Source organism: Mesoplodon densirostris, chromosome 9 (assembly GCF_025265405.1).
Source record: "Mesoplodon densirostris isolate mMesDen1 chromosome 9, mMesDen1 primary haplotype, whole genome shotgun sequence".
In the NCBI taxonomy this organism is placed as follows: domain Eukaryota; kingdom Metazoa; phylum Chordata; class Mammalia; order Artiodactyla; family Ziphiidae; genus Mesoplodon; species Mesoplodon densirostris.
The window spans coordinates 100,409,664-100,422,928 of record NC_082669.1 but is presented as its reverse complement, the minus strand read 5'-3'; the positions used below and the strand labels follow the sequence as shown (position 1 = coordinate 100,422,928).

At 43.8% G+C, this 13,265-nt stretch overlaps 1 protein-coding gene across 5 annotated transcripts in view; it reads left to right on the top strand.

The window, feature by feature from the left end:
• SLC37A3 (solute carrier family 37 member 3) overlaps positions 1-13,265 on the top strand; it is a 44,318-nt gene that overhangs the window by 17,934 nt on the left and 13,119 nt on the right. For 4 of the 5 annotated variants that reach the window (XM_060108405.1, XM_060108407.1, XM_060108406.1 and 1 more), the window contains exons 4-7: positions 80-172; positions 4,051-4,134; positions 5,986-6,131; positions 11,478-11,574. In XM_060108405.1, coding sequence (XP_059964388.1) covers positions 80-172; positions 4,051-4,134; positions 5,986-6,131; positions 11,478-11,574 — 420 coding nt within the window. The remainder of the gene's footprint in view (positions 1-79; positions 173-4,050; positions 4,135-5,985; positions 6,132-11,477; positions 11,575-13,265) is intronic. The other variant, XM_060108409.1, reaches the window with a different exon arrangement.

Below are 13,265 nucleotides of genomic sequence, written 5' to 3'. Positions count from 1 at the left end.
TGTGACGCGGGGGTGGGTGGTAGTTGTGTGTGAAGGTGCTTTGGACCAGTGGGACTGACTGGTTCTTGTGTGACTGCAGATCTGGAGCAGCAACCATTTGTTTCCCAGTGCAGAGGAAGCCACTCTTTTCCTCGGAACACTTGACACTATCTTCCTCTTCTCCTATGCTGTGGTAAGTCTCAGAACTCTAGGCTTTTATGTTAAGGAAAAATGTAGAATTACTCCAAACCTTATGAAGTTGGCAAGGGATTTTGAATTTGCTGACTGAGGAGAGTTTATATTTTGTGTCCTTCCCATCCCTCTATTCCTCCATTCGACACATATTTTTTGGGCACCTAGCATGTGCCTAGCATGTGCCAGGTACTTTTCTAGTCGATGGGGAGTTCATCAGTGAGCATCACAGGAGAAATCCCTTCCTTCATAAAGCTTATATTCTTTTTTAAGCTTCTCTTCTTGAGTGGGAGCTAAGGGAGACAAATGGTAACAAAATGCTATAAATAAGTAAATGACTGAGTGTATTCGAAGGTGGTAAGTGCTGTGGCAAAGAGCCAGGCCGGGGTGGGGTGGGGTGGGGGGTTTGTCGTGTTAGTAGGACGGCCGGGGAGGACCTTGTCAAGAGCAGAGGCCTGAGTGTAGGTGGAGATTTCAGAGCCCTTCACATATAGATGATTTTTTATTTTTATTAAATTTATTTATTTATTTGGTTGTGCTGGGTCTTAGTTGTGGCTCGCTGGCTCCTTACTTGCAGCACGTGGGCTTCTTAGTTGCGGCAGGAGGGCTCCTAAGTTGTGGCTCACGGGCTCCTTAGTTGTGGCATGAGAACTCTTAGTTGCAGCATGCATGTGGGATCTAGTTCCCTGACCAGAGATTGAACCCGGACCCCCTGCATTGGGAGTGTGGAGTCTTAATCACTGGACCGCCAGGGAAGTCCCATAGATGATTTTTTTAATTATGAGACTGGATGAAAATGGTCAGGAGAGTTGATAAGGACAGGGAGGAGGTAGGAAGACTGAGCCGGGGCTGGGGCGCTTCCAATATTTCGAGGTGGGGAAGATGATGGATGGGCCAGGGAGGCTGAGAGGGAGCAGGAGAACCGCGAGAGGGTGGCATTGTCCTGGGAGCAGAACCAGGACGGCCGGGGCCAGCTCTGGCTGAGGGCGTATCCTGGGATCGGGCAGCCAGAGTCTCTGTCTGGCCTTAGGGACTGTCTATGGTGGCTGCCGAATTAGAGCAGTGGTGGCGATAGCTGGAGCTGTACCCCCAGGGGAGCAGTCTGACCTTTTCTCCCCAGCATCTTACTGTTTATCTTTAAAATGTGTCCAGTTATAGGGCTTCCCTGGTGGCACAATGGTTGAGAGTCCGCCTGCCTATGCACGGGACACGGGTTTGTGCCCCGGTCTGGGAAGATCCCACATGCCGTGGAGCGGCTGGGCCCGTGAGCCATGGCTGCTGAGCCTGCGCGTCCGGAGCCTGTGCTCCACAACAGGAGAGGCCACAACAGTGAGAGGCCCTCATACCGCAAAAAAAAAAAAAAAGTGTCCAGTTATAAAAAAGCCTTTTAGGTATAAATGTGCAGGTGATGTGAAATGCTGGGTGAAAGTCCCAAAGTAATCTCCAAATGTTTATTTGGGCGGTTACTAGAATCTCTTTTCTTTGAAGAGGAAACTTACAGACACAGTTGGAGCAGATCTTGGATCATTTAGCCTAGCTTCTCAGAACAGCCTTTTTTTTTTTTTTTAATTGGGGTATAGTTGTTTTACAACGTTGTGTTAGTTTCTACTGTACAGTGGAGTTCCCTGTGCTATACAGCAGGTTCTTATTAGTTATCTGTTTTATACATATTAGTGTATACATGTCAATCCCAATCTCCCAGTTTATCCCATGCCCCTCCCCCTGCTTTCCCCCCTTGGTGTCCATACGTTTGTTCTGTACATCTGTGTCTATGTTTCTGCCTGTAGACCAGTTCATCCATACCATTTTTCTAGATTCCACATATATGCGTTAATATACAATGTTTATTTTTCTCTTTCTGACTTACTTCACTCTGTATGATAGTCTCTAGGTCCATCCATGTCTCTACAAATGACCCAATTTCGTTCCTTTTTATGGCTGAGTAATATTCCATTGTATATATGCACCACATCTTCTTTATCCATTTGTCTGTCAGTGGACATTTAGGTTGCTTCCATGACCTGGATATTGTAAATAGAGCTGTAATGAACATTGGGGTGCATGTGTCTTTTTTTTTTTTTTTTTTTTTTTGCGGTACGCAGGCCTCTCACTGTTGTGGCCTCTCCCGTTGCAGAGCACAGGCTCCGGACGCGCAGGCTCAGCGGCCATGGCTCACGGGCCCAGCCACTCCACGGCATGTGGGATCTTCCCAGACTGGGGCACAAACCCGTGTCCCCTGCATCGGCAGGCAGACTCTCAGCCACTGTGCCACCAGGGAAGCCCAACATGTGTCTTTTTGAATTATGGTTTTCTCTGGGTACATGCCAAGTAGTGGGATTGCTGGGTCATATGGTAGTTCTATTTTTATTTTTTTAAGGAACCTCCATACTGTTCTCCATAGTGGCTGCGGGAATTTACATTCCCACCAACAGTGCAAAAGGGTTTCTTTTTCTCCACACCCTCTCCAGCATTTGTTGTTTGTAGATTTTCTGATGATCAGACCAGCCTTTTCTGTACAAAATCCCAATATAGGATCGCTTGGCTTTGGCTGGAGCACTCCCAGTGATGCGTCTCTTTCAGCCTTAGAAGAGGCTGTGTCGTCTCATGGAGCCTCTAGCTCACCACCACCAACTAGCTATGATAAGCTTCGTATCAAAATGGAATTTAACCTTTTTTTTGATATTTAGTTTCCTTACCTACAGAGTTATGATGATATAGAGTTATGATGATACAGAATTATGATGATAATAGTTGTCTATAGGATTAAATAAGTTTAGGAGATAAAAGATAAATGCCACGAAAAACCAGTGATCATAGCTCTTTATATTGAGCTGCATTTCCTTCTGTAACTGCCAGGTATTGTGTGGACCTTTGGAGCAATACAGAATAAATTGGTTGCCTAATCTGAAGCATAATTGAGAGATTTTCTTCACCACCGCCCCCCCTCCCGTCCCGCGCTTACTATATATAGTATAAGACCATGTGAATTGGAGCTATAGAACATAGACTCTTCTCTAACGTTTGCGGGTGCCTCTTCTGAGGTAGTGAAAGCTTGACAATAATGAGGGAGAAACATTTATTATGCCGTTTATCATCTAAATTTACTCTAATATAGATATATTTATACAGCTATATTATATTTATAATATAGTCAATTTATGAGAAACACTTGTATCTGAATTGAGGTATTTAGTCAAGACATTTATTCATTTTACATATTTGTGGAAGAAACCTAAAGTGTGTTGCCCTTAGCTCTTTGGTCTGCCTTGCTGCCATGATCTCGGCATTCTAATTCCTGCCACTCAGTGGGAGGAGAGCAGGAGGCAGAACGTTTGTGCGTCTCTTCACCTGATTATCGTCTCTGCCTCCGTGCTCTCCTTGCCCCGTGATGTCATGAAACCCAAGGGTCAGATTAAACAGGCAGTGCACGTGCCCCCGAAGCTCCTGTTCTGCAGGACACGTCACATCTTAATTCAGAACGCAAATGGCTAAGAGGAATCCCTTTGGGAAAGCAGGTAACTGATGTTTAGGAGTTCGTCTCTTCTAGAAGAGGAAACATATTTGTGTGCTTGTTTTATTAGAATTCTTCTTTTTTTAAGTTTTTTTTCTTTTCAGTCTCTTAGGCAGTTAGGGGATCAAATAGAATGGAAATTTGCCCTGAATTGTACTGTCTTGGTGCATGAAGTGTTTACAGTATAGTGTGCAGAAACGATTGTCATTTCTTGAAATGTTGGTGAAAGTGATTTAGACGGCTAGGCTAGGCATGAGAAGGAGATTTAATTTTTGTGTTTTGTTTGCCTCGTTTGCTTTGGAATGCATTTTACTTTTTCTAGGCTGTGTTGTTATCCAGAGCTATAAAATAAAATGCTTTATTTTTAGGGCCTTTTCATCAGTGGCATCGTTGGGGACCGGCTTAATTTGCGATGGGTCCTGTCTTTTGGCATGTGCTCCTCTGCATTAGTGGTAAGTTGAAAGGTGCTATTATTTCTTATTCTTATTACTATTACTGTTATCTCAGCCAGGTATTTTACATTCCAAGCAATCCCCCACTTCTGTATATAGAATAGAATAGAAAAATTAATCTTCAGTGTTCTAATCCCTTCTGTGCCTTTTTGCTTAGGTATGTCCTTAAAGTATGACTTCAGTCATGCCCCTTGCTTGATTCTCAGTCACCAGCAAAATCAAAGCACAACTCGCCTGGCATCCAGTGCCCCCGAGAACCTGGTCCCAGCCCGCCTCTACAGTCATGTCCGTCCTGTGCTTCACCTCTCTGCTCTCCCACATCAAACTATCAGTACCTTTTGTGGCCCTAACATATCCTGCTCCCTTCTACCTCACGGCTATTGTTCCTGCTGTTCTTCCTGCCTTGAATGCCTCTGTTCAGCTCTTGATAGTATAACTCAGCGTCTCCTTCAAGTCATTGGCCAAATGACTCTTGTTTCATTATGGCTTACTTTACCAGCCCCACTCCTGGAAGTCATCCTTCCCTGTCCTGAGCTCCCGTGCCTGGATTTCTTTGAAGGCACTTCTCTTGTCTGCTGCTCAGCCTGCTTATTTCTGTGTCAGTCTTGCTTTCCCCAGGAGCCTGCAGTGGGGTGATTAAGACCACAGACTTCCCCAGACCTGCACCGCCTGGGTTTCAGTCCTTCCCCGGGAGTTTCCAGCTACAGTTTCTGTGTGCTTTAGCCTCCCCTCTTGAATACCTCCACCTGGGGTTGCAGTGAGGGTTCTGTATGTTACTATGTGTGGGGCATTTGGAACAGTGCCTGGTGTATTAAGTGCTCTAGAGGGCAAGATCCATATTTGATTCATCTTTGTTTGCTTACAAGCATCTGGTGATAAATTTTTGTTGATTGAATGAAAGCATGGAGTTCAGTTAGACTCTATTATTGTTTTTCAACGTCTGCCATTTGTGTATGGGGAAAAACTTCTTTTTCTATTTCAGAGATTGAAGCACTTTATTTAATCCCAAGCTGCTCACCCACACATATATACATACTATTTTTAAACCTGTATGCATACTTTCTTGTTTGTTTTTTGTTTACATTTTTTGAAAAATTGAAGTATGTACATAAACTCATTAAAGTCACCCTTTTTAGCGTATACTCCTGAATTGTGACAAATGAGTATAGTTGTGTAACTGCCACCCTCCCTCTGTCCCCAGCCTCTGGCAGGCACTGACTGTTTTTCTGTCGTTATAGTTTTGCTCATTCCAGAATGTCATATAACTGGAATCATACAGTATTAGACCTACCATTTTGAAACCCATGCCAAATATTCCCGAAGGAGTCTGACTACAAATAAAGTGCCCACCCCGAGCAGAATGCCTGGAAAAAAGCAGTCCTTTGATGAATGCCACCAAATGATTGAGCCAATCACAAGTTACGCCAATGCACTTATTAGGCACGGTGTTAATAACAGCTGGCGCTTTCTGGTCTGCATGATGTGCCTGGGCTGTTCTAACGATATTTAAACATGTGAAGTCAGGTAGTCCCCAGAGCTGTCTTCCATAAACAAGAGGAAAGGGAAATAGATGTAAAAAGAGGTCCAACAATGGGGACTTAACCTTTTAGGGTTGAAGACGCAGGTTGGAAGGATGGTCCTCACTGCGTTTTACGCTCTTTGCCGTCTCTGCCTCTCTGGTGGGGGTGGTTTGGCGGTGGTCTCACTGAGCGCTGCTCCGGGCGGGAGCATCTGAAGAGTCGGCCACACGTCTCTCAGGCCTCAGACATTGACTGTATCTTTCACATAGGGTCTTTAGTCAGGGTGTCCACGCGGATGTTACATGTGTCTTTTTCTTTCTTCTTCTTTAAGGTGTTCGTCTTTGGCACTCTCACAGAATGGCTGCATTTCTACAACAAGGGGCTATACTGCAGCCTGTGGATCGTGAATGGCCTGCTGCAGTCCACTGGTTGGCCCTGCGTCGTTGCTGTTATGGGCAACTGGTTTGGGAAAACTGGGTATGCCACTTCCTCCTTCTTTCATTTCTCTACTTAAGTAGTTTTAATAGGGGATTGTTCAAGACTTGTCAGAGTCAATGCACTTGATCCCTTCGGCACCACCCACGTCTTCCCTCTATTTTAGAAAGTTTAGAGCAGCCGGGAGAGGAGGTTTCATGTCAAAGTACATTGGAAATAATGTGGACCCTAGAGATGGTCTAGCCTGTGGGACTCATTCACAGCAGTCTCCTGGCCATGGTCAGATTTTGAGTGTGGCTAAGGCCGTACGTCTCAAATTTTTTTTTTTTTAAATCTTCCCTTTAGAGAACATAAATAACACACCATAATAACAGAAATCTCACGTGCCATCTCATCATGTATCTTCCTGTGGGTTTTGCTTTCCCTTTTTTTGAGACTCAGTGATCTAGTTTAACCTTCTTAAAGATAAGGAAACTGAGGCCAGAAGTTATCCATAGGGCTTGCCCTAATAAGGTCACAGAGCAAAGGCTTCAGGAAGATGCAGATGGGGCTTCCCTGGTGGCACAGTGGTTAAGAATCCTTCTGCCAGTGCAGGGGACACGGGTTCAAGCCCTGGTCCAGGAAGATCCCACGTGCCGCGGAGCAACTAAGCCCGTGCGCCACAACTACTGAGCCTGCGAGTCACAACTACTGAAGCACGCGCACTCTAGAGCCCATGCTCCACAACAAGAGAAGCCACTGCAACGAGAAGCCTGCACACTGCATCAAAGAGTAGTCCCTGGTCGCCACAACGAAAGAAAGCCTGCACGCCACAACGAAGACCCAATGCAGCCAAAAACAAACAAACAAATAAATAAATAAATAAAAAGTTCCCTTTAAAAAAAAAAAAGGAAGATGCAGATGAAGAATGCCAAACTTTGGGGCTTAGTTAAGTGGGCCATTTTCCCCATAAACCTTTAAGTACTTATCAGTTGTATGTGAGTTTGTGTGTGTGTGGCGGGGGCCATGGCTTGAGGATGGGCACCTACTGCCACTCAAGAAGAACCATACTTAATTTACAGGATGGAAAATAAGTTGAGCTACCCAGAGACTTGGCTTTGTTGTTTATTGTTGCTTGTGGCACTCTGCCTTTGTTGTTCATCATTGTTTATGACACTCTGCCTTTGGGAATACTGTTAATTTGGATTTCTTTCATTTGTCCTGGATAAATATTTTTGTGTTGTGAGATGCACATTTATTTCATCGATGGCCCTATGTTTTTTGTTCGTTTACTCTTTTACACAGGGACCAGTGGACACAGCAGGCATTATCCACCCGCCGCGGTGATCAGTGCATGCTTTGACCAACTCCCCTCGGTTTTCCAGCTTCCCCAGTCTCATAGTAGTAGAGGTGCTTGCTGGCTAACGATCTCTGTATTGTTGTGAAAGTTCACCTGTAAAATGCCTTGTGGTTAGAATCAGCACCGCTTAATGAGAATGCTCTGATTATGTTCAGTGTGCTAGTGATTTCCAGTTCTTTCCAACTCTGGTGTCACTGGTTTAACAATTGATTTTCGGAGGTACTCATTCCCCTGGGATACTTTAGTTTTCTTTTGGAGTAGGAGATGCTGTGTGCTTGTGTGTTATTTATTTTTATTAAGATTTTTAACATAACTTCTTTCCAAGCATGATTTTTGAAAATTATACAAAGGTTACTTGATTATTGTAGCCAAACCAGATAATATAAATGAACACAGAGAAATAAAGGCAAAACCACCTGAAATACTGTCACTTCAAAGATAATCACTTTGACATGTATCATTTTGAGATAATCCTTATCTGAACTTTTATAAATTGGGTGACACTCGGTGGTAGGTGGCAGTGACTGGGTAGGCTGACCTCTTGATTATTTCTCTGGCTCAGTCACAAAGACAACAAAGTCAAGAAAGCCATTAACAGTTTACTTTTGAAAGTAAGACAGTTTGTTTTTAAGCAAATAACACTAGTAAGTGAAATCGATGATGCATTGCCTGACACACAGTGACTCTTCCTGTGAAATGCAACAATAAACCATGAAGTACCAATAAAACGATGATAACTTAAAGTCACAGTCGTTTCCAGCCAGTTTCTTCTGAAATCATGTCTTTGGTCAGCCAGCGTTATTCAGACCCTCTAGGACGCTCTTGGTAGGTTTTAGGTTTTAGAGGCTTGGGGCCTTTTCACACTGGGGAGAACATAGAGATTATCTAGTTCAAATCATTTGATTTCCAAGTGAAAAAAGTTGGGGAATTAAGTGATCCACTGAGGTCGTTGCCTTGGAAAGCTATTACCTTGGCTGAGTCGGGTCCCTCCTCCCGTTGCCGGGGTCACAGTTTTTTAAAACACATGGAGGCAGGTAGTACTAGTAGCTACACCCTTGCAGGCCCAAACTGGCCACTGTGTCACTGCGCTCAGTCCTTTGAGGAGCACAGTGCTTTCCAGATGACAGCCCTGAGCCTGGGCTGGGCCTTGCTGGAGATCACCCAGCTGGAAGTGGCAGAGCTGGGACTTCTGAAAAGACTTTATCTTTCACTGTTAAATGTTGTCTACCTGTTCATTTCTAAGATTCCTTCTGTCTCAGTGAGGTTATAAAAATGTTGAAAGAGCTGAAAAACCTAGACCTAACACCGTGTGTTATTAATATGTATTAAGTAGAATAAAATACAAATTTATTTTTTAATTTTATTTTTTAAAATGTAACACATACTTTTAAAAAATATTTATTGATTGACTGATTTATTTATTGGCCGTGTTGGGTCTTTGTTGCTGCGCGCAGGCTTTCTCTAGTTGCGGCGAGCAGGGGGCTACTCTTCGTTGCGGTGCACCGGCTTCTCATTGCGGTGGCTTCTCTTGTTGCGGAGCACGGGCTCTAGGTGTGTGGGCTTCAGTAGTTGTGGCACATGGGCTCAACAGTTGTGGCTTGCGGGCTCTAGAGAGCAGGCTCAGTAGTTGTGGCGCATGGGCTTAGTTGCTCCGTGGCATGTGGGATCTTCCCGGACCAGGGCTCGAACCCATGTCCCCTGCATTGGCAGGTGGGTTCTTAACCACTGCGCCACCAGGGAAGTCCTAATACACAAATTTAAACGTTAAAAAAATTAATTTTTCTTAACTGCTCTTTTGTTTTTTGTCTTTTTCTTTCTTCAGCAGCCCTACTGGCGTTGCCGATGTCCAGAGCTAGTTGTTTTTCTCCAGGACTATTGTAATAGCTAGTTTCCCTTCCACAGATTCTTCATCCACATATCCATTTTTTTTTTTGATGGCCTTACTGAGGTATACAATATGCTGCACATGTTCAAAGGGTACAGCTGGATGAGTTTTGGCATGCATGCACCTGTAAAAGTATCATCACAATTAAGATAATGACATATCCATCACCCCCAAAGTTTCCTCATGCCCCTTGGTAATTCCTCCCTCCCACTGCCATCTCCAGTCAACCACTGATTTGCTTTCTGTCACTTTAATCTGAATTTTCTAAAATTTTATATAAATGGAATCATGCAGTATGTCTTCTTGACTGTGTTCTTCCACTGGGCACAGTAATGTTGAGATTAATTCATGTCTGCATTGATAGTTCATTCCTTTTTATAGCTGAGGAGGAGTCATCCATTATATCACAGTTTATCTGTTCACCTATTGGTGAACATTCAGGCTTTTAGTTTTCGGCTTTTACTAGTAAAGCTACTGTGAATATTTGTTCACGAATCCTTGTATGGACATATGCTTTCATTTCCCTTGGATACATACCTTGGAGTAGGATGGCTGGATCATATGATAGGTGTGTGTTTATCTTTTTAAGAAACTGGCGGGCTTCCCTGGTGGCGCAGTGGTTGAGAGTCCGCCTGCCGATGCAGGGGACGCGGGTTCGTGCCCCGGTCCGGGAGGATCCCACGTGCCGTGGAGTGGCTGGGCCCGTGAGTCATGGCCGCTGAGCCTGAGCGTCCGGAGCCTGTGCTCCGCAACGGGAGAGGCCACAACAATTTCTTCTAAAGTGGTTGCACCATTTTACATTCCCACCAGCAGAGTATAAGGATTCTAGGTGCTATACATCCTTGCCAGCACTTGGTATGCTCAGTGTGTTTTGATTTTAGCTATTCTGGTAGGTGTGTAGTGATACCTCCTTGTGGTTTTAATTTGCATTTCCCTAATGTCTGATGATGTTGAGCATCTTTTCATGTGCTTATTTTCATCTTATTTATTTTTTATTTTTTAAATTTTTTGGCTGTGTTGGATCTTCATTGCTGCGTGCGGACTTTCTCTAGTTGCGGTGAGCAGGGGCTATTCTTGGTTGCGGTTCGTGGACTTCTCATTGCGGTGGCTTCTCTTGTTGCGGAGCATGGGCTCTACGCGTGTGGGCATCACTTGTCGCAGCACGCAGGCTCAGTAGTTGTGGCACACGGGCTCTAGGGCACACGGGCTCAGTAGTTGTGGCTTGCAGGCTGTAGAGCACAGGCAGTTGTGGCGCACGGGCTTAGTTGCTCCGTGGCACGTGGGATCTTCCTGGATCAGGGATTGAACCCATATCCCCTGCATTGGCAGGCGGATTCTTTTTTGTTTTTTTAATATAAATTTATCTATTTATTTATTTTAATTTTTGGCTGCATTGGGTCTTTGTTGCTGCACTCAGGCTTTCTCTAGTTGTGGTGAGCAGGGCTACTCTTCGTTGCAGTGCACGGGCTTCTCATTGCGGTGGCTTCTCTTGTAGCGGAGCATGGGCTCTAGGCACGTAGGCTTCAGTAGTTGTGGCACGTGGGCTCAGTAGCTGTGGCTTGTGGGCTCTAGAGCGCTGGCTCAGTAGTTGTGGCTCACGGGCTTAGTTGCTCCGCGGCATGTGGGATCTTCCCGGACCAGGGCTCAAACCGTGTCCCCCGCATTGGCAGGCGGATTCTTAACCACTGCGCCACCAGGGAATTCGCATCTTATTTTTTGTGTGTGTGAAGTATTTATTAAAATCTTTTGCCCCTTTTTCAGAAACTTTGTATTTTTGATTATTGTAGATTTATACTCTTTAACATTTTATTGCGTTGTCTGTTTTTCACCTTAATGAGTTTTGAGAGTTCTTTATATTCCAGCGACAAGTGTTCTGTCAGATAAGTGATATCCAAATAGTTTCTCCCAATCTGTGGCTTGTCTTTTTAAATTCTCTTAATGGTGTTTTTCAGTGAGCCCCAAATTGAACTTATAATAAAATCTTAAAGTTAGACGAGACCTACCTGATGTTTTGCCATTTGGGTGTACTTTAAAAAAAACGTTAAAATAGAATATTGATTCTTTGTAATGCGAACCTGCACTGTTTTGGCCATTTTGTATTTGAACTGCACACAAAATCCCTTCTGATTCTATTGTCTTCTGTTTTGCACTGTTCCCATCCTAGACGAGGAGTTGTTTTTGGTCTCTGGAGTGCCTGTGCCTCAGTGGGCAATATTTTGGGAGCATGTCTAGCTTCTTCCGTTCTGCAGTATGGTTATGAGGTAGGTGTTTCTTTCTAGCTTTTTCTTGAGTATATAAATATATTTTCTATTTTAGGAAATACTCCTGTGACCATTTAAAATGACCTAGAGCTATGTCTGGGTGGGGCAAGGTTTGTATTAAGAGGGGACAAACTCTTGGTAAATTCAGACACGTTAAAAAAGTAGTCATGGAAAAACAGCCAAATCTAAAGACATATCAGTTGGGGAAAAGTATTTGCAACTCATGTTACAGTTAAAGAGCTAATTTCCTTAATATATAAAGAATGCCCAGAAATTGATAAGAAAAAGACCAACACACAGAAAGGTAAAGGATTTGAATGTGTAGTTCATGAAAAGGAAATGGAAATGGCTTGTAAACATACGACAGGGTATTCCCCTTCACTCAGAATTTATTCATTCATTCAGTAAATATTTTTAAGCTCCTCTAAGTGCCCCAAGGCAGTAAAGAATAGAGCCCTGACCAAGAGACAAAAATCTCTACCCTTACGGAGTTTAGGTGTCAGTCGGCAGAGAAATGCAAATTAAAACTACACTGTAAAAAAAAAAAAAAAAAAGAAAAGAAGTGACGCCGTATACTTATTAGATTGGTAAAACCCCAAAAGTTTGGTAACGTGTTTATGAGGATGTGACAGGACAGGCATTGCAGATGGGAGAGTAACTAACCCCTCTTGGGGTCACTACGGTCTATCAAAATTATAATGGCTCTCACCAAGCAGTGCCACAGCTGTGAATTAACCCCATTGGTGAATATACTTCGGCATGTACAGAGAGATACATCTACGAGGTTACTTACTTCAACATTATTTGTAACAGCAAAAGATTGGTAACAGATATCAACCGAAAGGGAAATAGTTATACCAAGGAACTCCTATTCAGTGGAATGCTGTGCAGCTGTGAAATAGAATTATGCAGCCCTAATGTCCTGACAGGGAAACAGCTCAGTGGTGTGTTAAGTGAAGAAAGCAAGGGTGCATAACCGAGTGTGTTGAATGCTGCCCTTTGTGTGAAATGAAGGAAGAATTAAAGCGTATCCATTGTATTGGCTTGTATGTTTCCAAAACAATCTCTGGAAAGTAAAAATGAAATAACAGTGCTTATATGTGGAAAAATGAGAATTGAATGGCTGGGAGAAGGGATGGGAGGGAGGGTTTAACTATACATCTTCTACTTTTTTGTTGCTTGAATCATGTCAACCTATTGCCTGTTCACAACCCTAATAATTAAAAGTAAATTGCTCTTTTGAAAAGCAGATACATTTTTAAGCTGCTCGCCAAGTGTTCGGTCCCTGAAGAATTCTGGTCTAGTTAGGGCCACTGGGAAGTCCTTCCTGTGTTCACATTCACCTTTTCCCAGGTTTCTTAGCTTCACACCTGGATTGCACTAATTGGCACAGACGGGAATTTCAGTTCACCCTATGTGCTGCTCCCAGATTTGACTTCTGGAAAAACTAATTTTGTCACCTGTCTATCTGCATCAGGCTCCACTCTTAAATAAAATAATATTCAGCGATGCAGCCTGGCTCTTGAGTCTTTCATCTGGATAGCACCTTTCCAAGTCAGTGTTCTTCCCTGTTACTCCCAGCAGAAGCCCTCAGCTCCCGCCATGCAGAAGGCTTTCCATCTCCCTCCCACCTGGTGCCTTTGCCTCAGCCGTGCCAGGAAAGATGGTCAATTGCTGTGATTTTCAGCTGC